This window comes from Pichia kudriavzevii, chromosome 5, assembly GCF_003054445.1.
Source record: "Pichia kudriavzevii chromosome 5, complete sequence".
In the NCBI taxonomy this organism is placed as follows: Eukaryota; Fungi; Ascomycota; class Pichiomycetes; order Pichiales; family Pichiaceae; genus Pichia; species Pichia kudriavzevii.
In genome coordinates this window covers 100981-128597 of record NC_042510.1, presented here as the reverse complement: position 1 = coordinate 128597, position 27617 = coordinate 100981, and the positions used below count along the sequence as shown (strand labels likewise).

General features: G+C 38.4%; 9 protein-coding genes across 9 annotated transcripts; 4 read left to right on the top strand and 5 right to left on the bottom strand.

The window, feature by feature from the left end:
- Window positions 1–74: 74 nt before the first annotated feature.
- Window positions 75–3824, top strand: C5L36_0E00660 (uncharacterized protein; the record flags this gene model as incomplete). Its single annotated transcript, XM_029467614.1, has 1 exon — window positions 75–3824. One exon carries the CDS (start codon window positions 75–77, stop codon window positions 3822–3824), a length of 3750 nt encoding a protein of 1249 aa, XP_029323474.1.
- A 134-nt stretch (window positions 3825–3958) lies between these two features.
- Window positions 3959–6910, bottom strand: C5L36_0E00650 (uncharacterized protein; the record flags this gene model as incomplete). The annotated part of the gene is made up of 1 exon (XM_029467613.1): window positions 3959–6910. The coding sequence occupies one exon, from the start codon at window positions 6908–6910 to the stop codon at window positions 3959–3961; it is 2952 nt and encodes a 983-aa protein (XP_029323473.1).
- Window positions 6911–7160: 250 nt separating this feature from the next.
- On the bottom strand, window positions 7161–15104 carry C5L36_0E00640 (uncharacterized protein; the record flags this gene model as incomplete). The annotated part of the gene is made up of 1 exon (XM_029467612.1): window positions 7161–15104. One exon carries the CDS (start codon window positions 15102–15104, stop codon window positions 7161–7163), a length of 7944 nt encoding a protein of 2647 aa, XP_029323472.1.
- A 503-nt stretch (window positions 15105–15607) lies between these two features.
- C5L36_0E00630 (uncharacterized protein) lies at window positions 15608–16933 on the bottom strand (the record flags this gene model as incomplete). Its single annotated transcript, XM_029467611.1, has 1 exon — window positions 15608–16933. One exon carries the CDS (start codon window positions 16931–16933, stop codon window positions 15608–15610), a length of 1326 nt encoding a protein of 441 aa, XP_029323471.1.
- A 1052-nt stretch (window positions 16934–17985) lies between these two features.
- On the bottom strand, window positions 17986–21414 carry C5L36_0E00620 (uncharacterized protein; the record flags this gene model as incomplete). The annotated part of the gene is made up of 1 exon (XM_029467610.1): window positions 17986–21414. One exon carries the CDS (start codon window positions 21412–21414, stop codon window positions 17986–17988), a length of 3429 nt encoding a protein of 1142 aa, XP_029323470.1.
- Window positions 21415–21891: 477 nt separating this feature from the next.
- Window positions 21892–22518, bottom strand: C5L36_0E00610 (uncharacterized protein; the record flags this gene model as incomplete). Its single annotated transcript, XM_029467609.1, has 1 exon — window positions 21892–22518. One exon carries the CDS (start codon window positions 22516–22518, stop codon window positions 21892–21894), a length of 627 nt encoding a protein of 208 aa, XP_029323469.1.
- Window positions 22519–23410: 892 nt separating this feature from the next.
- Window positions 23411–24826, top strand: C5L36_0E00600 (uncharacterized protein; the record flags this gene model as incomplete). The annotated part of the gene is made up of 1 exon (XM_029467608.1): window positions 23411–24826. The coding sequence occupies one exon, from the start codon at window positions 23411–23413 to the stop codon at window positions 24824–24826; it is 1416 nt and encodes a 471-aa protein (XP_029323468.1).
- A 311-nt stretch (window positions 24827–25137) lies between these two features.
- On the top strand, window positions 25138–26280 carry C5L36_0E00590 (uncharacterized protein; the record flags this gene model as incomplete). The annotated part of the gene is made up of 1 exon (XM_029467607.1): window positions 25138–26280. One exon carries the CDS (start codon window positions 25138–25140, stop codon window positions 26278–26280), a length of 1143 nt encoding a protein of 380 aa, XP_029323467.1.
- Window positions 26281–26550: 270 nt separating this feature from the next.
- On the top strand, window positions 26551–27591 carry C5L36_0E00580 (uncharacterized protein; the record flags this gene model as incomplete). Its single annotated transcript, XM_029467606.1, has 1 exon — window positions 26551–27591. The coding sequence occupies one exon, from the start codon at window positions 26551–26553 to the stop codon at window positions 27589–27591; it is 1041 nt and encodes a 346-aa protein (XP_029323466.1).
- Between the last annotated feature and the right edge of the window lie 26 nt (window positions 27592–27617).

Here is a 27617-nt window from a genome sequence, read left to right as displayed (position 1 = left end):
TAGAGGTTCAATAGTATAAGTTTCAAATACTACTAGTTAAAAGGCGCAGCTGACAAGTATACATAAATTCAGAGATGTCCTCCAGGCGCAGATCATCTTACATAGAAACGTCTTATACTGGTGTTGGTGCCTTCAGTTCAGCACCTGCACCTCATGCAAATGCCTTGGCAGCTGCATCGGTGATTGGCAATGCATTGAAGGCGAATAACCACAAGCCAAATGGAATCGAGGTACCGCCTTTGCAAGGTCCAAGGGCTCCCAGAAAACTGTCAATAGTCACGTCCAATTCAAACCGGAGAAATAGTGTTCGACACTCTTCAATAAACAATTATCCGTCGTCAAGAACTAATTCCGTAAATACCGCTAATGTCCGTCGTGCAAGTTTATATAACATCCCAAAACAGCGGTTAAACGGACAAAAGAGTGTTCCAAACTTAAAATCACGGAGATCTGTTTCTGACTTTACTTCTTCTGCAAAGAAGCACGTTCCAACAACCATTAAAAAGTATGTTCCCTCTGCAAATGGTTTAGTAGCGGTTGAAGTTCCAAACCCAAAGCACCCCGATAATATGAATACTCAACAAAAACAACAGTACATTAATTCTCAACGTGGAAGCTCCTTTAGAAGGTCAACTTCAATGGCACATTTGCCACCACCTAAAAAATCGACTATGGCAAATAACCATGCCAGAAATTCGATAACCAAACATATAACTGAAGAAACAAAAATTTTACCAGATGGTACTAGAGTCATTAGCACCACCGTGGAAGAGTATCTGAACGATAACAATGATTTGAATTATGAAGATTTTGAAGATTCTTATGAAGATTTCGGGGATAACCATGGAGAAGTCGATATGTCAGTGACCTTAGATGAAGATGCCAACGATGCACCAGAAATGACTAACCTTTCTACTCGTGAGATTTTGGGTAAAGTCGATGAAGCAGAAGAAGCTAAAGATATAGTTGAAGACATTGATGAAAATGATGGCAATTTTGAGAAAGAAGCTAATACTGATGGATTAGTTCAAGATATCCCTTATAGATCAGCGACTACTGCTGATCTTGTTGATCAGCTGGCATCTGAAGAAGATCTTGAAGAAAAGACTAAAAAGATTATCAGCAATAATGAAAAGCTTGAGGAAATCGAACGTTCAAATGCTTTCAAGTCCATTGAGAATCCGGTAAGAGATACTGTTATTGTAGAGGAGGTTATCAGCCGTCCACTTGTTGATAACGTGATGACGTTTGGCTGTCACCAAATTCATCTGCAGGGCAACAAATTAAGTCCAGGCTTGCACAATGAAAGTACCCCTTCCACGTCGACACCACATTCATATAAAGGTGAACAACAGCTAACAATAGCTGACGAGCCTGTTGATAGAGTGATTGGAAATAATGTTGAAACACTTACCGATGTTCATGATGCTGAGGCACATAAACCTAATGCTACTGAAATGGAAGCGACTCAATCGGAAATTTCCACAAAGAACAAAACTACAGGTTTGGACGAAAATGCTGAAGAATCAGATTTCATCGATGATATAAACGTAGAGGATGATAGTGTTGGGAACTATCAAAGTCCGAATTACGCCAGTACTCAATATAATGATGAAGAATATTTAGAAGCACAAAGAAAGTTAGATGAACTGGTTAAACAAAAAGAGCAAGAAATTTTACAAAACCTGTCTCAAAATGGCTATCCCGTGGACTGGAATGCTGAAAATAAGGTAGAACAAGAGTACACTAACCGTAGCGATGAAGACATTAATGACGACACTGTTGAAGCTCACGCTGACTCAAATTCCGACAAACACCCTGTTGTCGAAATTACGGAAAAAGAAAATACTCCAACTGTGGCAACGACTGTTAGTTTATTGGATGATGACGCTGGTAAACTTGTTAATGACGAAGATAACGAATTGATACAAAACGATGGTAGATCTTCAAATGGCAGTGAGAAAGGTGGAGTAGAAAATATTGAGTCACCAAGTAATAAATATGATATATCACCTGAGCAGGTGCCAGCGGTTGAAGTCTTCTCTTCTGAGGGTCCTGATTGTGCTCATGAACATTCAATTTTGGACCACGAGAGTTTTGATGAACCCCGAGTTGTTGCGTCAGATACTGCCACCGAGGTTGATAATGCAAAGCTCAACTCTGATGCTACTAAGTGTGGCGATTCTGATGCACAGGGGCCGTCATCTTCCAGCTCCGAGTATTCTGCCGTGTCTTCAATTGTAAACTCTCATGCCTCGTATACTACCACTCAGGAACCTTCCACAAGGACAAACAATAAGTCTATGGCACAACATTTGAGGCCAATTGTTGCGAATGTCAATCGCTCTCCTGTTTATGGTAACGAGTCTGGCCATGATACTACTAGACAAGTGTGTGGCTTGAGTAAAGAAGTTGAAACTTTGAGTAATAAGTCGAAGGATCGAACTAAGACAAATACTGAGCCTGTTGAACCAGCGTTTATCAGACCTTCATTGGACGATATAAATATTCCAAAAAGGGAACCTTCAATCCAAGCCCAAATTGATAAGGTCGAAGAGGAAAAGGTAAACACTAGAGTTTTGGGTAACGAAAACAATTCCAGCGGTAGTATCAACGAAAAACTAGTCAGGAAGTCTGCACTTAAGGCTTCTAAGAACCTCACAGCTTACTCTTCTTCCCAAAATAATTCCGCCAAAGATGCATACCTTTCTTTGGAAACAGCTCAAAATACCAAATTGAATGCAAAATCCTCATTGATGAGCCCTACCACATCCGCTGGTCAAACCAATGCACGTTCTAGATCAAGAGCAGGATCAGCAGCATCGAACCATGCATACCAAGGTGCTCAAATTAATACAGGTGCTGTTGGAGGAGCTCCGCTTGCAGCTGCAGCAGTTGCTACTAAAAGGCACACAGCTAAGCCTGGTTCATCGAGTAAAACGCAGTCAAACCAAGCTGACAAGAAGTATCAAAGAAACTCTATGCTTCCTGTACCAAGTCATCAGGGCTCGACGCATGCCAATGTGAAGCCACCGAATCCAAAAGTTGAAGAAGCTAAAAGGAGGATATTGGGTAATCGACAAAGCAAAATACAAGCAAAAAATCTGTATGAGCTGGCAAAAACCAGAAAACACATAGATGCAGAAGAACTCCTGCGTTTTGATGATTTTAATGCTCCCGTGAGGAAGTCTTCGTTTGAAAAAGTAACAAGTAGAGAGTCCCTGAGCGAGAGTGGACCACAATCACCTAACAAAAATCTCAAAATGTCAGCTATGTCCTTGCGTAGCAGTGGAAGTCCAAACTATGAACAGTACGAGAGAACAAAAGTCACTGCTAGTTTCAAGTCCAGGTTTGCAGATAACGAGTCTGACACAGATGTTCCGCTTCAACCTCCCAGTGTGACACCCCGTGTTGTGGCTGATAACAGCACAACTTCTTTGTCCAATGTCGAAATTGATAAACCTTTGGGTGAAAAAAGTAAACCAAATTTTAGGTTCAACTTGCTGGGAAAGAAAAAAGCAGCAGTTAGTTCAGATGCAAGCCACAACTTACCTACACACTCCGTTAGAGATAATGTCGAATCGATAGGTAATACCCGTAAATCATCAGGATTCAGCTTTAGGGGACATTCACGTAAAAAATCTGAAACAAAAACTGAAACTTCCCCAAGAAAAGAGTCAAAAATCGAAAAATTCTTCACGGAGCAGCATGGTCCTAACAAAAAGCATGAAATCCATCCCCTATCTAACGACTATGAGAGAGCTAACGAGGTCGCAACGGAAGGTACCCCAAAAAAGAGTTTCTTCAAAAAGATGTTTAAATAGGTAGGCTCTTGGAGATTCAATTTACTACTTTTTCATCTTCAATCATTATTTTTATTATTTTGTATTTATTTCTCGTTTATATTTTAGGTTTTGTATTACATATATCACTGAATATTGTTTTTGCTAAAAATTAATTATAACAAAAGGTCACTAATTTTATCTTTTACCTCATTGACTGTATCCTTGTTTGAAGCTTGGATATAATTGCCATATTCATCTTCATCGCCGTCTGTGTCCACGGTATCCAATTTCTCCTTATATTCGTTTTCCTTTTCTCCAAGTAAGACTGTCTCTTCAGGATTTTCCATAAAATCATCAATGTTAGAATCGTCAAAGGTTTCGTTCAATGCTCCGGATTCTAGGGTCCAACCAGTGTTGATACTTGCTGCACCTTTGCTATCGATACTTTCTCTTTGATGGCTGTTCAGTTTACTGGTGGCCGACACTTGTGCTGATCCTAACGAGCTTAATCCACTTTCCATACTAGTGGAAGTATCCGCTCTTGCCCTGGCGTCTCCCATCCTCTTTTTGACTTGATTGGCAACTCTCACTCCATCCGCCATAACATTATTAACCACTCCACGAATATTTCCAACCAAATCGCCTAGGACAGACTGATCTGTATTTCCTGGTAGATCAACATCAAAAGACGCCCAAAATTCATGCTCAAAAAAGGAAGAGTATGTTTCATTGGCTAACACAATCATCCTAAACATTGATGATGTTATGTAGACCGGCGTGTTTGGATCGAGTGCTTTATTATGTGTAATGCTTTCATTTCGCCCGGTATCGTCCAATTCAATCAAAGGGGCATTCGTATCTTCATAGGGAAGTGCATACTGGAATGCCAAATTCAAGAAAGAAGAACTTGCAGACAAATATCTTAGGCTTTGTTTGCCCTTCCACTTTTCTTCATCAAATTTGACCTCATCGGGGAGACTGATTTCTTGGTCTGGGTCAATTTGGACACCTTGTGCAATTAAAGCTTCTCTTTTTTCAACTAATTTTTCTGCAATGGAATCCTCTAGCTCCCTATTAGCTATTGTATCAAATAGTGTTCCATCACGCCATGGAGAGGTAATAAAAATAAGTTCCTCGGCCAACTCAAGAACTGTTTCTTTTGGGATTCTGTCTTTTTCCCCATCAGCTAAATATAGCTCAAAAAAGTAAGAAAGAGAATTCATTAAATCACGGTCTCTAACCCTGTCAAGGCCAGATACCAATGTCTGCAAAGATAATAAGTCTGATTCATTTGACCATTTACTATAGAGTCTATGCAAAAATCTATCCTGGGTTTTATCTTGAGATTCAAGACTAGCCCATGGTGTAATCTCAGACATAAAAATCTTAAATGAATAATACTCCATTGATAACTCTCCTCTATTTGGATCATCCTTGTCTTGTAGTAAAACTCGGTAGTATCTATCATAAATGTTCGATAGTTGATCATTGGTTAAATAGTGCATTTTTGGAAGATTTCTAATTTCAGCTCTTTTAACAAACAGATCAATTCCTTCAAACACTTCATTTTTATAAACATTTCTTGTTCTCTCGATCAGCTTATCATCAATAATGCTAAATTCCTTCAAGGCTGTTTCCCACAGAAGATCAAAATTCCTCTTGAGTTTTCCATTGACAGGAAAAGTTTCATCAAGACTCATAAAATATTCCTTAAAAATAGCAATACATTCACCATCATCTGTACATTGAAGTAATTTCTCTGAGTTCACTTTAATGATTGCCAATGCGATTTGAAAGAGCACCCTCGGTCCCTGTATGAAGAAGGCGTCCAGAACCCTGAAAGCAAACACTAAAGGCATAGTGTTGATGAAAAGAGATAAAAACCATGGAAGTGATACTATTGAAAGTTGAATATCATGAGCTGCAAACTGGTCTCCAACAGAAGGTAAGCTCTTTTTAACTAGAGCCTCAAAAACTTTCTGATCTAACAAAACTCCGTACATAGTTTTAGAATAGTATCCTGGAATTAGTTTTTCGCATAAAACGTTTATAGTCCAATATGCCTGTTCTTCAGACATAAAAATCAATAAAGCAGCTGAAACGATATTCATAGCCTGGCAATAGCCTATTTCGGGATTTTTCCATGAATATGCTGTTAGAACCTTACGGAGTTTATTGATTCCATCTGGAGTCTGAAAGGCACTATACTCAGGTAGTGACCTATTAAGATCTTTTTCAATCTCCTCAATAGCAAGGGAATGACCGTCTTTATTTTTAAGAAGAAGGTTTCCATACTCATCGTTATTTTGGTATCGTAAGTATATGGCACCGCATGACAATTCCCAGATCTCCCCTCTCAACCGATTCGGCACCCCTATGTAAATGAGATTGAAGAAAAAAGGATTTTGAACAAGTTCCAAATTCCTTCCATATCTACGAAAATATTCAAACCAACGCTTTAGCTTCATCACTTCCTGCTCTTTTGTTTGATCGCCCGGGAATTTGTACATCAATCCTAGACCTCCTTTAGGATGCAGAGGTATATCCAAGTGTTTTTCTCCGAGCTTCGAGTTTTTGCAATTCTTCGAGATCAAATACTCGGAATATAAAGACATTTGAAAATTCATGAGCTTTATCTCCTGTGATTTGCATAACTCATGCTGTTTGTTGAACAAGTACCAAAATTGTTCCGCTTTGTTTCGAGGTGCATCTGTGAAAACATCCAAAATCATTCCATTGTTTGTTGATATCCTAACATGTACCATCTCTGCATTAGGTATCTTATGGAAGGACTTGATTGTCGCTAAGTGAAACACAACCTTGTTTTGATCGCTTCCGTTTTTTCTAGCCATAAAATAGTTATCGGTGATAGTTAATACTCCAGAAACTCGGACATTGGCATCAATGGGGGGCGGCAGATATGAAAAACTCTTAGCACCATCTCTCAAGCTATATAGAACACGACTTGTGATAATATAATCGCATGCAACCACATTGATTATATGTTCACTCGTTGGCATTCGGAACTCTTGCTGCATTAACTGGTCCGCTGTTAAATGTTTCGGATTGTTGATTGACTCAATGGCATTCTGAGCCATCGAGGCAACGCTCTTCAGAAAGTTCATCGCCTATGTCCCTTTCTACCTATATACAAAAGTCCCAGATGCTCGATTTGATTCCTTCCTGTTGCTTGTAGGGCTTTTTCGTTGTTGTACCGCTGATGGAATCAGCTTAGTTTGGGCTTTTCTCGGTTTATCATATTTTGAATATTACACATGCAACTCAAAAAACAAAAAAAAAAAATACGAGTGGCGCATATTATTTACACATCTGTCACATGAGCAACAGAGAATACATTATAGAAAGTAGACGCCATTATACAGTTCCTTCATCTTCTTCAGTAACATCTTCTAGCTGGCGGAAAACCTTGGCTTCATCTATAGCATCGCCAGATTTCGGAAACTCCTGTTTGCTGTTCATGATCTCGCTGAACGGGGAAGGGTTTTTAACATAGAAGCTTCCACTATTGACAGTAGGTCCTAATAAATCAGCATCTTTGAACATATGCTTGTTGCCATCTACTTTGTGTAAATGTGAAGTGTTGTGAACTGATTTAGATCCATTTCTTTTTTTCTCCTCCGACCGTCTTAAAGTCGAGGAAGGTGACCTCGGATTACCACTTGTATGGGTAGATTTCTTTATAGAACTTTTGATAAGATTATGAGTATTCTTTAAAACATAAGAAATCATTGAATGTTTAACCAAAGCGAAAAACTCCTCATTGGAAATTATCCTATTATTTATCTCTTGAGTTGGCATCTTAACAGGGAAATCAGTCAACTTGATTAACTTCATTACCCCTTTACCATGGAATGTCACCTCCATTTCTATAGGGTTGATCGTAATATTCCTCACCATTGAATACTTTGAGGCTCGTTCATCCATTATACTCACATTTTCTGCAACAGAGGAAGAACGAGCAATTGATGTGGAATATGAGTTGGTTGATCCTAGTGATGACGTTCTGCTTAATTGGGCTGAACTTTCCTTGACGGATGACTTATGCCAGATTTTATGGAGAACCCGAGATATTTTACCTTCTTTATTAAGTTTGGTGTTACTAGAAGCTGTAGATGCAGCAGCTGAAGAATCAGAAGAAATTGATTCAACATCATTAAGAAATTCATCATAGTCGTTATCAATGTCATAATCGTTTTTTAAGATTTCACTATTTGGAAAGAAGAACTCTTGCAGCAAACCTGCAAATTTCATGTTAAACTGAATTTTCAGAGGACCAAATGAAAAGATTTTCTCATACACCATTGCTATACCACCAACTGGTGGTAATAATGTCCAGTCAAGCCTGAACATAGGTACATCGCTATTTTTCAATCTACGGGTAATCGTGTCAAATGTAGCTTCTTTGTGCCTATTTGATAGGGTGAACTCATTGATATAAAATGTGTTGACAGATTCCCCTGTTGGAGATTGTGTGAACATATAGCAGGTATCACTCGCATTTAGTTCAATAAACGGTTCCTGGGTGTCGGTCATAAGTAAAACTTTGACTATAGGAGCACATATAGAAAATTGGAGATACTTGTGCAGCTCGTTATACTTCTGAGTTTTTGTTGTTTGAAGGATATCCACTATTGCATTCAAATTTATTATGTTCCTTTCTATCTCAACGTGTATGTCCATTATTGTATCTTTGTGTTCAGAAGTTCCTCTATTGGCTTCAACAAGTAAAAGCCTGCATTGGAACAGCTCATGCAATTCTAGCTGCAACTCTCTCAAGGTAGTGCATAGCTGGTCATAATTTGAAAAGTCTGAATATCTGACAAACTTTTTAACAGCATCTTTTGTTTTTTGGATTTCAGTTTTGTCATTTGCAAACATATTGGTGGCAACGATTCTAATAAAGTTTAGTTGTTCGCTGTTCACAACAACGTCAACACTAGGAGTGGCAACGCGTAATAACTCTTTACAACCTGCGTTATTTGATTTTCCATCCTTAGATAAGTGAAGCTCATTTGGTTTAACATAAATTAGGGCAAAGGACATATTTTGAACAACAACACTCTCGTCTAGAGAAACGGGAGTGTAATACATTTCAATGGGAAGTTTGGGAGGCCATGAAACTGCTTTGGGTGTGAAGAGACGATATTTGTTAGTCAATGCAGTTTCTCTTTCTAACACATAAGCAAATAAATCTGTCACTAGTAATCCGTGTCTAGTTTCCAGTGGGAGAGTAAGCTCGCTAGATAACTCATTAAACTGGTATCCCTTTACCGTAATGCTGTTCAATACCACTTTGTTATTCGTGATCAGTAGGCACTTGTTGCCGTCTGATGTGATCGCAACTTGGGGCAATATTAATTTAACGAGAAATGAATCCTCGATTTCTGCTTCTGCTAAACCAGAAGTATCATGTAGCACCTTATCAAAATCGTCTAAAAGTATATCAGATCTCTCCAGTTCAACCTCTGGGTGACATTGGGTAAAGGAGAAATCTGGATCATCACCCACTTCTCGTCTTATTGCTTTACGCAGCTCTTCCGCTAGTCTAACAGCATCATGACTTAACGAAAAGGCAATCATTCTCCCATTTTTAGCCATTTCAAGATATCTAAAAAATCCGGACTTGACGCTCCTGGTCCATCTTATACTGGGTGTGTAAATGCTAAATCGATTAATGTAATCAGAGGTTCTTGCGTCTGTTGATGGAATTTTGGATTTGATGGTTGAAACATGAGACGAAACCCTCGAGACTGCCTTCAAAAGTTCGTACCTAATCTCATCATCCGACTCTTCCTGGTCATTAACAAATTCATCGTATTGCGGAAATATTCCTTCACTGAAGCTATCCCGTAAGCATCTCAAAATATGTAGCCTGTGGTGAAGCTCCTGCTGGTCTCTTTTAGCATTGGCTAGTGTCTTCTGTACATATTTGTTAGCATTTTTTCCTTCCAAATCACTGATTTCGTAATTGTTAAAGTTTATCAAGTCTTCAACCTCTCTGATACGGGTATCGACAAGTGCAGGAGCAGCATGAATCAAATCACGTTCCTCAATTTGACAATTATGCGTTTCTGATTCAACAACATCAAAAGGAAAATCAACTTCCAAGCTTGGTAAGTCTCTTACGTAATAAAACCGGGGAGTAGAAACAAACTGATATACTTTCCATTTTGGCTCCTCATTGGGGATCTGTTGACCTTCCAGTTCAACGAAATCGTCATGATCATACCAAGCACGGTCTGTGCTGTCACTATTGGTAGAGGAAGTATCCGTGTCTGACATTACACTATCTATTCCCATTTTTTTAGCTAAGATGCCCGACGCCGATACTTGATTAAACACTGCAGTAATTATTCTTATATCAGCATTAATTAGGTCTACTATACCGCTCTTCATTCTCAATTTATACTCTTTTGTGACAGAATGGTTTTCACGATTTTCCACAATAACTTCTTGTCTACTTTGGTGTAAATCCATGGTAAAGGACTCCACAAATCCTTTTAAGCCGGTGAACGCTAGCTTTCCACTGTTGTTATTTGTGGATGAATGTTGATAGACGTGAGTAAGATAGAGTGGAGATAGGTCAATCACATAGCTAATACCATGCACAGTTGACCCAAATTTGGGTGACTTTTTATCACTCAAAAAGTCATTCTTAAACATTGCACCAGCTTTGATTGGTAAACCTAGGCTAGACTTGAATGAGTCCCACCAAAAGTAAAAATAATAAAATGTCAAATATGATAGGTATAAGGAGTTATACGTTGTTCCCAATGGAGCAAAAGGAATTTCTTTGCACTTATTGTCGTCTCTTGAATAAGCAGATAAAGACAAGTATATATACTGACTTCTCCACCCGTGGTATGAATCCCATTTTTCTTTATCCTCATTGCTTGAAAAAGTGTCTGGGTTTCGTAAAGTAACTTTATAGTGAGGGATAAACCGTTTTGTTCGTTCCACTGATCCAGGTGTTGCATTCATTTCACCATGTTTGTTTCTCTCAAATATAAACCCTAATTTCCATATGATGGGTTTACTTGTAAGTTTCAACACGATTTTAGCAAACTTGTAGTCTATTGCTGCATTACCTGCACCCACACAATTTCCAATATAATTTGAATCAAAAACTGGAACTCCTATCTCAAATTTATTACTTTGAACAATCAAAAAATCTTCAGATTTGCCGGTACTGTTAATGAGTAATTTGGCATCATCATTCCACTTGAAGGCGAAACCTGCACTTTTTCCTAGTAAATCATATGGAGATTGTGAGGATTTGATAAAGAGTGTAATCCCATTTTTGAAATGAAAAGTAAACTTTGATGGAACCAACAATGGCATTTTATCCCAAAATCCAATTTTAGGAGATATATCTAAAGGTGGCTTTGACAATAAATCAAAACTGTCAAAAGCGTAGCTCATGCCTGGCTGAAGTGATGGTGCCCAGGAAACGGCAGCAGACCTCAGAGAGTTCACATGTATATTCATGTCGGTAACAAACTTTATATTAGTCATTGTACGTGAGATATGAAAGGCATACAAATTATCCCTCATTTGGATATCATTATATTGAGGAACACATGGAACAAAGTTATACCTTATCTCTTGCTCTGTGTAAGCTTGTTCACAGATCACTAAATCGCCTTTAAAAATTATGGCATCATTCATATCATATTGGGCACCACCTAGTCCAACTAGAGGTAATGGATAATCTTTAATTTGTACCACAAACTCTTTACATGATAATTTCAAGTTCATGGGCACAAAGATGCCATATTTCATATCCTTCGGCATACCACCTGCAACCCGGTACATAAATTCGGCATAGTTGTCTAGGCCAAATTCGGGAACGTCTAAATCCAAAGTGGGATTAGTAACTGTAAGACTAAATAAAGGTTGAAAGCTCCCCTCGGTGATAACAGGGTACTTCCTCAAAAATTCCTTTCTGACATATGGATCTTCCCCGGTGGTACTACTAGCATTTCTACCTGACTTTTTAGTGTCTCTAAAATTCTTAACAGCAGAAACCCATGTTTTACTTAGGTTTCTATACATCCTATGTCGTGGAAGTTCGACTGCTGTATGGTACTCCTTTCGATAATCGTGCCAAGCTTGCGCGTCGTCTGGCATCACTTGGTTTCTTAACTTCGAGTTGAAGGAGCCACTCGAGTTGATTCGCCTTTTCGATGCCTCGTTGTTGTCAGTTGCTCTCAAAGTTCCAGTGGAGACTGATTTCCTCATATAGGTAGAAGAAGTAGTATGCTTCAACGCAGAAGGGATTATTGCTTCATCGTCGTCATCAAATTCTAGCACCTTCTCATACTTTGTTCTAAGTTTCTTTTTAATCTTAGTTTCATATTTAGAGAAAGCCTTTAACTTGGCAGCACTAGCAGGATAAACAACGGATCCTATCATGTACACGTTTGTCAGTTCCTCCTCAAAGGGGTCATCGTGGCTGCAGTATAGAATTCTTTTACTTTTAATTCTAATTTTTGGCATTCTAAATGGATGCTCAGCTAAACTTGGCCTGATTACATCAACTTTAAACGATTTGCAATCTTCATCGACATACATCAAATCTTTGAAATTCTTTTTTAGCTTCTTGCTTGATTTTAGAAACGCTTTGAAATTGTCAAAGGCTCTGTAGAATATATATTGATAAGGAATTTCAATCCTAATATCACTGGATTCAATAAGAATTGGAAATCCGTCATCAGGAACTTCATCCTTAGGTTTAAGGGTGATACGTGCATCAGAAACAATCATAAGTAGGGTCCAAAAATTAACAGCATGTGGATTTTCACAATAAATTCTGCATACCTTGAACAAAACATTCTTATCATTATTTGCAGAAGCTTTCACAAACTTAAGTGAGTCAATTTCAATCACAATGCTCACGTCAGAGGGAAACTGGACTTTGAGCATGATTAATGGTGCACTAAAGTGTATTTGAAGGTGTCTTTTGGATATTTTTTTCAGTGGCTTTGTTGTGATGCCTTTTTCATCATTCCTTAATTTAACTCCTTTTATTGACTTGAGAATAGTTATAATGTAAAAGAAAGTCCACAAAACTTCCACAGATATACATCCATCAGTCAAAGGTAAAGAAATGTGCACTTTTCTGTAAATGTGAGTATACTTGATGTGCATGTTTTCCAACAAAAAGATGCGCTTATATTTCTTTTTTAATTTTTCATTATCAAAATCTCTGATAAGAAAAATGGAGAAATCTTTCATTCTGAAGTTTGCGTCGGGTACTTCCAGGGTATTATCACTAATAAAGCTGAGTTTTTCAAAGACAACAGAAAACCCACGCTTAAACTTGTTTAGTTCAGATTGATCTTCGCCATCCCAGTATTTCACTGGATTATTGAAACATGAAACAAGGGTTATCTTCTTGATGCTAAGATCAAAAACTTCTATTAGTTTAGGAATAAAATATGGTGGGGAATCTTCCTCGGAGAGCCCATCTTTTTCATTCTTTTGCAAATTATAAACCTTCTGTTTATAAGCGTCTATTAATTCGTTGATTTCTTTTGACGGTTCCCTATTTCTCCATGAAGTTGCGATTTTCGAAAGTTTCTTACAATTATTTATACTTTCGGTCAAAACTTCAATATGATTTATCGATGTCTTTATACTGGTGATTGCCGCATACTCATCGAAAACTGAAATGTATATTGATGCATCAAGAGAATCTAACACAAAAACTTTGCTTGGCAAGTGACAGTTAACAATAATAAACTGTATATTCTTGAGAGATGAATAGATCGACTTGGTAGAAACATAATCGGGATTGATATCAAATAATGTAACCATACTATCAGATAACGAAGAATCAACTAGGAGATCGTCGATTGTAAATAGGGCAGACATATCATCACTCAATGCGACTTGAACTGTAGTTGTCAAAAATTGGAACTTAGTTCTAAACCTATGAGATAGTCTTAACAGATTTTCAATTATAGTAACTACTTTACACGTTGGTTCCTTTATTTCCACCTGATTGTCTGTTTTACTTATTGCTTTTTCATACTTCATTCTTTTGAAGTGCTCCTTCATCGTTAATATATCCTGGAGTGACGTAATTAGTGTCAAGTTTGGAGCAGTAAGGAATGTCCTTAGAATAAAACCTTCATTAGATGCAACCTCCTTAATAGAATCTACATTTTTCAAGTTTTTCAGGCAGTAAAGTAAGGTTGTTGCGTCAATGATACTATAATAATTGAGAAACTCTAGCACAAATCTTGAATCTGGAATAAGGTCATATAATATTTTAACACCAGCAAGACTAATAATTGCCTTATACAGGTAAGGATTGTCGTGTTTTGTACAGCTTTTGTTTTTCTTTTGCTTATTGTCCGTATTTAATGAAAAAACCAGGGTTTTTATATTAAGGCTTAGTTCATTAAGTGAGAAGGAATTGTCATTTAGTGACAAATACAAGCTAACATGTTTGAATTTATTCAGTATTTTCAGCACCGTTATATCTGTATGTTTTTGTTTGTCCAACTCTGCTGCTAAGTCCTTCTGTGTATCACTATTTGTAGGTTTCTTCACCATTGGGAAAAGTTTTGAAATCAATTCCAAAAGCTCTTCAACATGAATATCTGCAGCATGAGATGATAGAACTGAGCTGAGACTAGCAAACTGCGATGTGAACGGTTTTTCAATTGATGAAGATGCAGATACCGACCATTTTACATCCTTTATAATTTTCCGATTTTTATCAACAACATTTGCTAAGGAAAAATGAAGAGCATTTTTCATGCACCTTTCATTGGTGAATTTATTGGTATGAAGAATGCAATTTATGGAAGAAGAGAAAACTCCAATATTGATAAACTGATCGTGATTGATAATTGATATGTCATGGATGACAATTGTCAACGGAAGAAACACCCTTACCCGCTTCATTATATTTAAGAGCTTGATAACAATTGTTTCCATGGAATCTGGATCCAGTTCTTTCTTCATCTTTGGAGGAGAATTGGCTCTCGAACTCAATTTGCTCTTGTTGTGCACCTTGGTTAGATTGATTTCCACCCGGTGGACATCGATGATAATTAGTCCATCGTGGTTCTTGGCCTTTAACTTCTTCCTATGCAGAAAATACAGTGGTCGAACACTGACCGAAACAGATCCAATACGGATATTAAGTGTTCCTAATGTGATATTTATATACAATAAATGCATCCATGATATAAATCCGATATAAACTCTTCCTCTTAGGAAGAAGTTTACAGATAGATAAAATATAACATAGACGCAAATGGGGTACTTCAGATACTGAATCATGCTCGCCTCAATTGTAAGAAGAGTTATATGTGAATTTCAGTAGAAGGGAATTGAACTGCTGTTAATTATCGGCAAGGAGTTCTGTTTTAATCCATATACCATGTATTTTTTTCATCTATCTAGAGCTTGCCTGCCAAGCCCATTATCCCTTCGGCATGCTCAGCAATTATAAAATATCTCCCAAACACACAATCCGCACAAAGCGATAATTAAAGGCGCGGAATCTTTTCATTATCATGTGGGGAAACGATCCTCAATAGTAAGAATAATCATTAATTGGATTGGAAAATATACAGAGTTTTTTTTTTGGTTATTATTACAGCAAACAAAAGCAGAGAAGATAAGGATGTACCAGAAGTGGAATAAATAAAATAAAAAGTAGAAAAATAAAAGTGGAGAAAACTAAAAGTAGATGATAAAGGAAAAAAAAGAAGAGAACACAAAACTAGCCAAACGTGAAAAACGAAAAAGAGGTAAATAGTAACAAAATAAATTTTGTAGTTCTAGCTGGTTATGACACCACTTTCTAATAGGTTCTTATGCAGTATTGTCTCTCTAACTATTGCAAATGCAAGTTTTATATTATTTGTATCTGTGGCTTGAGTAACATATGGAACTAGATTTAAATTTGCACGATTGAGTTGCTTGAATCTCCATAATATATATTTGACGGCCTTATTGACATTAGCACCACCAACATAATCTGGGAAATAGTTCTCCAGTGGGTAGTTTGGTAGTTGATCAATGAAAATATCTATTTTGTTAAGGCATAAAATAACAGCGGTTTTCTTGAACCACATTGAATTCACAACAGATTCAAACAAGTTGAGAGATTCTTCAAGTCTATTCTGTGTTGGAGATTCTAATAATGTCTGATTATATTCACTCAAGGAGACACAGAATATAATCGCTGTGACGTTATCGAAGCAATGGATCCATTTTTTCCTTTCAGATCTTTGTCCTCCAACATCATAAAGGTGAACTTCCAAATCTTCCATCTGAAACTTTGTGTCAAATATCCCTGATGTTTGGGTCCTGGTTCTCAAAATATCCATGGTGGTTGGTATGTAATCTGGAGCGCCTATACGATCCAAATTTTCAAAGAAATAGGAGGCAGAATCTAATAAATAAAATTCGTATTCATTACTTGAAAGCAATTTTTCAACTTTTTCATCAGTGACAAGCTTCTTAGTCAATTCAACAAGTCTACCATCCAATGAGTAGCTTAAATCATTAGTGGCTGAATATGGTAATTCGTAAGTGGAAAGAAACTCGAGCTCGGTACCGGTTAGATTTGTTATCTGTGATTTCAAGTTATACTGGACCAGTGCCTTAGTGATACATTGGATCGATTCAACAATATTCTGAAATACAAAAGGTTTATATTCTTTTCTTTCATCGTCTGTGAACCCGTTTTGGTGGATGATTTTGATTTGCCTCAATATGGTCGATTTTCCAGATTCTCCCGAACCTAGTAATAGGACTTTCGCATGGTACTTTAGTTTATTTTTGCCTTCGACGGTGTCGTTTTTGCTGTTATTAGAGCCGTCGGTAGAATCCATCACGTTGCTTTGTTTCGGGTTGGAACTAGTGTTAACTGTAGTCTCCTGCCCCTCGGCAACTGTTTGCAACTGCTGCTTGGCAGTAGGTTCGGGGAAGCTTTCAAACTTTTCATTGGACTTCAATGGAGCAGTCGGGTTCGATTTATTATGGGATATTTCAGAAGAGGAAGACTTGGGACCACTTTTCCTAACAGTAGAGCCGGTATTTTGGGCGGAGGTGTTTCTGTTACTGTAACTTTCGGTGTCTTTAGAGCCGCAAATCCCCATATTACCTGCTTGTTATAGACGTGTCTGTGTGTTTTTGTGCCGTATCTCTTGGGAGTCAAAATGTTTCAACAGAAGGGAGAGAGGCAAATGGGGGAAAATCAATCAAATGAAGTGGGTGAGAGGGTCAATAGCCAACAACTATTAGCTTTCCTTTGTTGAGAGTAGACGTAATTGTAAATGCAAGAGCTGATAGATGGTGTTGTGGACTTTTGAGTGTGTAGAGGCAATCCAGTTTATATGTGTATATGTGTATATGTGTATGTATGTGCGTGTATGTGAATGTGAATGTGAATGTGAATGTTCACACTCCTCCTTTGATTGAAGCCGATTGGGAGTATATGGGTGCACCTAATTCAGCAGCAGCAAAATGATTGAAAACAGAGGGGGAGGGAAGAGGCGGTGAAACTAGGAACAATAACAACAGGGAAACTCGTCTTGATTTGGGGATGGCAAATACTGGCTTCCAAACAATGGGTTCCTAATGGATCCTGTAACTGCAAACCTTTGTACGAACAAATTTCCGAGCCAAATCCAGGTTTAAGTCCAAGTCAAAATGCAAATTAAGGACGTAGCAGACAACTGGAGATATTTTTTTTTGGTTTTTTTTTGGTTTTTTTTGACTTTTCCCAAATTCTAATTTCTCACTTCACCATTCGTTTCCTATCTATACATATATATATATATATATATTTTTATCAATCACATTCCTATTGTGTGTTTTCCAAACTCGTAGATACACGCACAGGAAACACGCGAAAAATTAACAAACGGAGACACAGAGCGAGAAGTTTCCATTTGGGCAGCAGGGAAGGGAGAAATGATGAATTACTGACGTCGACCTTTCGGCTGCGACGGCAGAAAGTGGGCAGGGCAGTGTTTCCCCTGTGTAGGTGACAAGTAAAAGGCTGTTCTTAAAGTAGGGGACAGTTGTTATCTATATTGTGGTTCTATTATATAGGAGTTCTGTGGATGTATGTATTTGTGTATATCTATGTCTATTTGTATATAGGAAAAGTACAAATCAGAAGTTTGAATGTAATGAACAGGACAAACTACACTGGTTTGCCGCCAATGAACTCACTCCACCTTCTGACTTCGCCGGGGATAATAACCTCCTGTTGTGACAAATCGCTGATTCTACCAGGGAGTTTCTCCTTCAGGCACTCTGCAAATAGTAGTGCCGTTTTTGGCTCGTTGAATAACGGAATGCCAAAATCAATTGCATTTCTTCTCATCACGTAATCTTCGTCTTGTAGATTATCTGCTCTCGTTCTGGCAAGGTTGAAGACGGCTTTGATGTCGTATTTTTGGAACACTTCTCTTAGTTCTCTCTTGTTGTTCTTTGGGAATTCAATGGTTTTGATTTCCGCTGTGGTGTACTTCTTCAAATACTCGGCAACTTGTGAAGAGGCAGTGTAGTATTTATATCCCAGTTTTTCGAGTCTTTGTGCAACAGTGCCAAGGTTGTCGTTGTTAGTATCGCCACCAAACAAAATACCCGATGGTGGTAATGGTAAATGGAAGTTCATTGTGGCTTGGATGGTTGTCCAATATGCTTCAATTAAATCAGCACCAAAACATGCAATTTCACCTGTAGATGACATTTCAACGCCTAGAAATGGATCTGCACCGGCCAATCTAGTAAAGGAAAACTGTGGCACTTTGGTAGCAACATAGTCATAGTGTTTATTCATCAAGTCAATTGGCTTCAATGTTGGATCCTTCAACAATGCTCTGGTTGCAACCTCAATGAAGTTCACCCCTAGAACCTTGGAAACAAATGGGAATGATCTAGATGCTCTGATGTTACATTCAATGACCTTCAAATCTGGAATACCTGTTTCTGGATTGTTGGCTTTGATGATTTGCATATTGAACGGACCAGTGATCTTCCATGCCTTTGCAACCTTATCTGCAATTTCCTTTAGTCTCAACATAATAGCCGGTTCCAAATGTTGTGGAGGTAAAACTAGCGTTGCATCACCAGAGTGAATACCTGCATTTTCAACGTGCTCAGATACAGCATGAACCATAACCTCACCCTCACAAGCAACAGCATCAATATCAATCTCTTCAGCACCTTCAATGAATTTGGAAATAACAACTGGATGTTCAGCAGAAACATCTGCAGCATTCAACAACTTACTCTCTAATTCAGATTTGGATCTAATAACAGACATTGCTGCACCGGATAAAACATAGGATGGTCTGACTAAGACTGGGTAACCAACTTCGTCAGCAAATTGTTCTGCGGCATCAATAGAAGTTAACTCTTTCCATTTTGGTTGATCAACATCGATGGAATCCAAGATGGATGAAAACTTGTGTCTATCTTCTGCCTTATCGATATCTTCAGGATCGGTACCAAGGATTTTAGCACCGGCGTTTTGCAACTTCAGTGCAATATTTTGTGGTAGTTGACCACCAACAGAAACAACAACACCCTCTGAATTTTCCAATTCATAAATATCCATAGTTCTCTCAAATGATAGTTCTTCGAAATACAACCTGTCAACTTCGTCAAAATCGGTAGAGACAGTCTCAGGATTATAGTTAACCATAACCGTCTTTTTTCCTTCCTTTCTTAAAGCTCTAGCAGTGGAAACTGCACACCAGTCAAACTCAACGGAAGAGCCAATTCTGTAAACACCGGAGCCCAAAACCATGGTACCTTGGTCGTTGAATTCAACATCATGACTGGTAGCATTGTATGTAGTATATAAATAGTTTGTCGAAGCAGGAAATTCAGCAGCCAAAGTATCAATTCTCTTAACAAAAGGGGTAATACCAAATGACTTTCTCAATGCTCTTACCGACAATTCGTCAGATTTTACGGCTAGTGCAATTTGTTTATCAGAAAATCCCAATTTCTTTGCTCTGGACATAACATCTTCGCTGAGAGCAGATAAATCACCAAGGCTTTCTAATTCCTTTTGCATATTAACAATGTTCATCAATTTGTAAAGGAACCATTTGTCAATTTTAGACAATTCATGCACTTTCTCAACTGAGTAACCTTCATTCAACAGTGCTTGACCAACAGCTAACCATCTTCTGTCAGTAGGATTAGCTAATGCATCATCTAGATTATCAAACTCGGCACCTTGGAAACCAACAAAAGATGGATCAACTTGTCTGACTGCCTTCTGGAAAGATTCTTCAAAATTCCTACCAATTGCCATGACTTCACCAACTGATTTCATGGCAGATCCAATATCTCTATTAACATGTTGAAACTTAGCTAAATCCCATCTAGGAATTTTAGTGACCATGTAGTCTAATGAAGGTTCAAAGTTTGCAGAAGTTGACTTAGTAACTGGATTTGGCAATTGAGGCAAAGTATATCCCAAACCAATTTTAGCAGCAGTATAAGCTAACGGATAACCTGTTGCCTTTGAGGCCAAAGCGGAAGATCTGGATAATCTAGCATTAACTTCAATAACTCTGTAGTCTAAACCATCCGGTTGTAGGGCATATTGGACGTTACATTCTCCAACAACACCTAAATGTCTAATAATTTTGATGGCAGCAGATCTTAACATATGGTATTCCTCATCTGATAATGTTTGGGAAGGCGCAACAACAATGGAATCACCCGTGTGGATACCCAATGGATCAAAATTTTCCATGTTACAAACAGTGATACAGTTATCGCATCTATCTCTAACAACTTCATATTCGACTTCCTTCCATCCTTTCAAGGACTTTTCAACCAAAATTTGAGGAGATAATGACAAAGATTGAGAGGCCAAATTTCTTAATTCGGTTTCATTATTAGCAAAACCAGAACCTAAACCACCTAAAGCGTATGCAGATCTGACAATGATTGGGTAACCAACTTCCTCGGCAGCTTTCAATGCATCGTCGACAGTGTTCACAGCAATAGACTCAGCAATAGGAATATTGATTTCTTTTAAAGCTTGTGCAAATAAATCTCTATCTTCGGACGTTTCCAAAGTTTTAATCGGAGTGCCTAAGACTTTCACGCCGTATTTCTTTAGAATCCCTAGTTTATCCAATTGGACACCAACATTGAGACCGGTTTGACCACCAAAGGTAAGTAAAATACCATCTGGTTTTTCTCTTTCTATTATGTAAGTGATATATTCAGGTGTGACTGGTAAGTAGTACACTTCGTCCGCTAATGCATGAGAAGTTTGGTTTGTTGCAATGTTAGGATTGATAAGGATAGATTTCTTGTTCTCTTCCTTGAGTGCTTTGATTGCCTGTGATCCAGAGTAATCAAACTCGCCGGCTTGACCAATCGATAACCCTCCGGAACCAATGACCAAGACTTTTGAAACGTCAACTAAGTTAAGACCATTCTCATCTTTGAACTGTTTCATGATATTTCCGCCTTCATAGGTACTCGTAGAATACAGCTTTAATTGGAAAGATTTAAATCCATTCTTCTTAAGTTTAGGAAACTTTGAGAATTGTTTCACTGTTTTAAACCCAAGGAGTCTAGAGACAGCAGCCATTCTAGCCAGTTCTTATTTGTGTTGAGGGAAATTGGGAGTAACTATAGAAAAATGCAGAGAGTCCAATACAAAAAAGAAGGGGGTAGAGCCTGAAAGGAAAACGGAATGGTAGAGGATGGAGTCCATTTAAAGTACTCTTTGGAAACCTGCAAATTTTTCCACAATTAATGAAGATTCGTTGGAAATGCAGGTGACTCAGAGTTTTCCGCGGTTTCCGTTATTACCTTTTCTAGAAGGAGTTGCCGTATCCGGCAGTTTCTCTAGCGCGCTTAGAGTTACGCAATACTAAACAATAGATATTTGCCATTTCGTTGGTACCGAAGCCGGAAACAACATTATTTACGAATGTCAATCCGATGTTTGTCAATTCATATCTACCCTATATTCTAATTATACAGCTGGTACAGCCCAAGAGATAGAGCAGTATCTATTCTTCGTCGTGATATTCAATCTCTTCCATCTTGCGTGGAAAGACTGTCACCCCCAGTAAATACCTCTCAATGCAAGATTAGTGTTCCATTGATCAACCCAGAAACAAAGAGCAGTGCATAGTGCAATTTCTCTTGGAATTTTGGATTCATCTACAATCAGATTGAAACCAGAGTTACTAGCAATTACAACTTTGGCAATTCTTTCCCGAACTTCGGACTCCTTTTCACCAAGATTCTTGACTTTTTCCAAAAACTTACCTTGATTGGTCCACTGGTACGTATTACCATCGGCAAGGGAAAACAGTCTATATGAATCAAGTGCTTCAACTTTATGGCTAAGCGTGTGCCATTCTAATTCAGCTACTGTTACTTGTGGGGCTCTGGTCAATAGAACATTACCTCTCAACCAGGCTCTACAAGCTGCAACGGGTTCATTTTCCCCCTTCGAACCGGTGCCTCTTATTTGAGACGAATACATCTTGTATGCTCCCTTTACTGCTCGGGATCTTCTGAGCCAAAAGAGAGAATCCTTCTGAGAAGTTGGACCCGTTGGTCCTGAATTTGATGCTCGTGTATCGTAAACGTCCCAAATTTTAGAATTAGTGCCGAATCTCCTCCCATAGTCATACTCTGAGCATTTTGGCTCGTCCAAATCAATGTGATGGGGGGACATATCTACTAGAGCGGCGATCTGGAGATATGACGATTGATTTAATCAGAATCAAAGGCATCATTACAGGTCTGATTAGAAGTTCGACAGGCATGTTTACAATTTAAATAGACACTTTCGGTTGCAAGGAAACGAGTACTTTCTCTGTTGTGTGGAGAAGCTCCGAAAAGAAGAACAAGTCTTCTCGAAAAAGGAACCAAAATAGAGTTTATGTTGATGTTTGTGTCTTCCTTCATAGAAATAAGGATCCAATATACAATATCCTTTTCTTACTCAAGCTGTTGTGGCACTCTGTCTGGCCAATTTTCATGATGTGCAACTTTCACCTATAGCGGTTGATGTTCTTATCCCCCTCCCCTTTTAGCTAATTCATCAGAAGTAAGGGAATATATATATAGGTATATATATATGTGTGTGTACAGATATAGTCATGAATTCAGGACAGGACCTGCTGAGACCGGTCTATGCTATTTTGAGTAGAAGCCATTTCACACCAAACAGATCAAACAAAACTTCTGCGTAAGGTAGTTAGTAAAGCACTAGAATCAGACCAACCTTTTACTTGAAAAGCTCATTTGTATCAAAACTTGTCCCCCAAGGTTCTAATTTCTAGATTTTCTTGTCAATGATGTCCTCTTATTTCCTTTTAACACCATGATAGTACTCAACCTGACTAAATCGACGCAAAAGTGGTAGAATCGACCCAAACCAGCCACGCGACGTGTTTGTTTGTATTTTTGGCAAATTAGGCATTTTCTCTTTTCCACAGATTTTATATTCCTTAGACAACAATTTTATGGTTATTGATCAGCCTTATCAACACAGCTACAATCTCCTTCCACTGTAGAAGAGATTGCATTAGAAACAAATATACGGCAGTATAGTACCAGCTACTATGGGCAATCCTCACCTTGATTCTCAAGAGGAGTTTGTCAATAAATCTAATTTGGTGGATGCCACTGGATTACAAAACTACTATGATGCTTTAAACGAACTTGAGAAACAAAACGTTAATCTGAACTCCTTTGAGCAACCGGTTTCTGAATTCAACAGATGGCCAACACTGTTTGAGATTCTCAACAAAAAAACCGAATCGCCTCTTGACCTATGGTCATTCTACGTATTTATGAGAGACGAGGAAAATGCTATTGATTATTTAGATTTTTGGATAGATACAGTTCAACATATCAATTTATGTAAGGCTTATGTGAAAGGTCTCAGAGACACTTTAATCTCAAGCTCAAAGATGAAACAATCTGGTAAAGCAAATGATTTCATAACAAATAAATCGGATACGAGGAAAGCCTTAACCCAAAAAAGAACTAGGTTTGATCCTCCGGGCGTTATCAATGATGTATATTCAAACAGGAACTCGCAGAATAGCAGCAATGCGTCGAGGTCTTCCTCAACATTACTGGAACTATTGATGAAAAATGACTTATTCGAAGATCAAGACCCTCATAGGTTATCTACATTCTTAAGAGGTGAAACTGCTATAAGGACCAGTGACCCCCTGGTTAATGCTAAAATTGAAGATCTAAAGAGAAAATCGCAGAATCTAAGTTCTAAATTGGATGAGAAATGGGACGAATCGAAGGAAGACATGAGCTCTAATTTTAGAACATCTCTAATTGATCCCGAGATGGTTGAAAAGTTTATTGAGAATGATTTTGATGATCAACATCGAAGCTTTGATCAGTCTCATTTAATTTCAAGGTCTTCTTTAAGAAGATCAACAAGAAATATCCTTGAAACATATTTCTCCAATGATTCAGAGAAAAAGTTGGAGATTCCTCGAGGAATCGCAAGCAGACTTAGGTATGCATTAGAAAACCAAGGAAGAGACGATCCTGAAGTTTTTGACGAAGCAAGAGAATATGTATTCAAGGCAATGGAGTTCAATGCATACCCAAACTTTTTAAGAAATCATGCTTTGAAAAATGTTACTAAAAAATCCGCTGCAATTAGACTGTTGCTTTCCATAATTTGTGCATTAGCGGCATTTTGGACAGGTTATACGCTTATATTCATGAACTATCAATCAAAGTCAACTAGAGCAGTAGTTGTCGTGCCATTTTTCTTCATGTCATACTTGTTTTTCTCTGCATTCTACAGGATCGATCCTTTTCTTTGCTTTGCTGGATACTCCGAAAGTATAGCTACACCTGGCGGAATAATTCCTAATAGAGACAAGTATGTTAGATCTGTGCTGACAAAGAGATCCTTGTTTGTTCTTACGGTTTTGTGCTTAGTTGCAGCAGCTTTTAGTATCATATTTGCACTAGTTCCAGGTAAACGTCTGGTTCACTAGTCCACTCAGGTTTCGGATTAACGTTTTTCTTTCTTTTCCGCTTTCATAATTCATTTCACTTCAACTAATTAATACTTATTCTGCATTCTTCATTGTTTCTATCCCTTGCATTGTTATTGATTTCTATAAATTGTGTACTATTGCTAACTTTCACAGACAGGAGCCTAACCAGTTCTGCGGAAACGGGAAACCGCGAGCATACTTTCTTTTTCTTTTTCCAGCGTGAAGATTTTATGAAAGTGAGCATGCTTCATCAGGTATACATGTTTATTTGATGTCAAAATTTCTGATGCACAACAAAAGAGAAAACAATGAGAGGAAGCAGTGGTAATGGTAAATATCATGGCCGTGGCAACCACTCGTATCGTGGATTTCATGGTGGAAGTCCCTCTGATCGTGGGTACTATCAACCCCCATATTATAACAGTTCACCAACCCCTGGACGAGGCGGTGTAACTAGCTATGGTTCTCGTGGTGTTCCAAGTTCTGCTGGGAATAGCACAGTGCCGTATTATACAAGTTCGAGAGCGTATGGGGAATATCCATCATGTGGACAGCCGCCACAGCAACAACAGGCGCCTTCCACGCCTGTTTCTGCAGATACCAATGGACCACCAAGACCAAGTTCTGATAATGACTGGCCAGGCTATAATCGGACCTTCAACAGTAGAGTCAGAGGCAGTTACCGTGGTTCGTACTCTAGAGGTAGAGGTAGAGGTAGAAGCGGTTGGGGGCGTCCCACTGGCGGATATTATGGGAATATTGGCCCTATAAATGGGGGTTTGAAATCTTCATTTGAATACAATCCTACAGATAACGAGCATGAGTACTATAGCTATAAACGAGAAGGATTTGAGAATGGTTATGAACTACAAGCAGAACAGCAACATGAACGAAGGCCGTCACAACACCAGGCGCATCACAAACAGCTTCAACAACAAGATGCACCAGCACAACATGCATCACAGTCGCAGCCGTATCAGCCACTGAAGCCTCACTCGAGTTCCCAAAATCAGTCTGGGCACGGGTATCATACTGAAGGATCTGATTCTTCCTTGAAAATTCCTATCCAAAATGGAAACGACTCCCATCCTATCAAGAGAGATGCGTCAGATAAATCTGAGACGGCTTCAGTCCACACTGTCAATCCAGAAACAGCATTAGCTATTAATAATAAAGATCTGGAAATGCAGCGTGTACGTGAAAGGCTACAAGAAGCAGAATTCACCGAGAAGCACTGGATTTCGAGAATTCATGTCCACGGTGACATGAGGAAATTTCTCTCAAGGGCGTTTGACAGCTTAGATGTTGCAAATGCTTCCCTACTCAACATTGGAGCTCGTCGGGCAGAGTTGGAAATTGACGTAGAGAGGTACAACCGTTTACTGAAAGCTGAAGACGAACGTGTGCGTTTGGCCGAAGAGAAGCTCGAAGCAATGGACCTGGATGTATGAGTCCCACTGCAAATACATATTCCCTCCTGTAGTAAAGTGTATATTAATACGTTTGATAGTATACATTGTATAATATAATGTAATGAAAAGAAGTGCTACTAAGCTTTAAAAGGAGTTTTTCAAAGCTTGATTTTTTTTCTTCCTCTGAGCGATATTTACTTGCATGAAATTATACATTTTTGGATGGTTATTACAAGGAGTGGCAACCACAACTTATTTATTTAAGGCTATTAGTTGTTATAACAGTTATCTAATCAAAACGGATACAATATGTGTGATTTTCTCAAGTCTCTCTCGTCATTGGAATTGACACCATACAATACCTTCCTCTATGCTGCGCTCGTTGTCGGTGTCGTCAAGGTAACAACAACTGTTCTCTCCTTTACCTCACTGCTTTTGCAAGCATACGTCTTGCCTGGCGTCAATTTTGCAAAGTACGGTGCTAACAGAGGCAATTGGGCTGTGATCACCGGTGCCTCAGATGGTATTGGTAAGGAATATGCGTTCCAATTAGCAAAGAAAGGTTTCAATATTGTTTTGGTTTCAAGAACACAGTCCAAACTCGAGACTGTTGCAAGTGAAATCCAAAGTAAATACAAGAAGGAGACTAAGATCGTTGCCTTTGATGCTTCAACTAATGCTCCTGAAAACTATCAATTGTTAGAAGACTCCCTTCAGGGTTTACCGGTCTCAATCCTAATCAACAATGTTGGAGCATCGCATTCCATTCCCGTTTCATTCTTGGACACAACGGAAGAAGAAATGAACCAAATCATCACTTTGAATAATATTGTCACTCTTAAAGTTACCAAGATTGTTGCCCCTTTGATTGCCGCAAATACCGGCAAAAACAAGGGTACTCGTGGTTTGATTTTAACTATGGGATCTTTTGCAGGTTTAGTTCCAACTCCTTATCTCAGCGTGTATTCGGGTTCCAAGGCATTCTTGCAGAATTGGTCTGCAGCTCTCTCTGGAGAATTGGCGTCTCAATCTATTGATGTTGAATTAGTCATTTCTTATTTGGTTACATCTGCAATGTCTAAGGTCAAGAGAAGTTCATTCATGATTCCAACCCCAAAGCAATTTGTTGCTTCTACTTTGAAAAATGTCGGTAGAAGAGTTGGTGCACAGGAAAGGTTTGGTACAATTACTCCATACCCTTCACATGCGTTGATGCATTGGGGTATTGCCAACACCTTAGGTGTCTTCTCTAAATTTGTTAACAAAATGAACCTTGACATGCACAAAGACATTAGAAAAAGAGCACTAAAAAAGGCAGCTCGTATAGCTAATGAAAAGAAGGAATTATAATGGACGGGATTCATGTTTATTTTTAC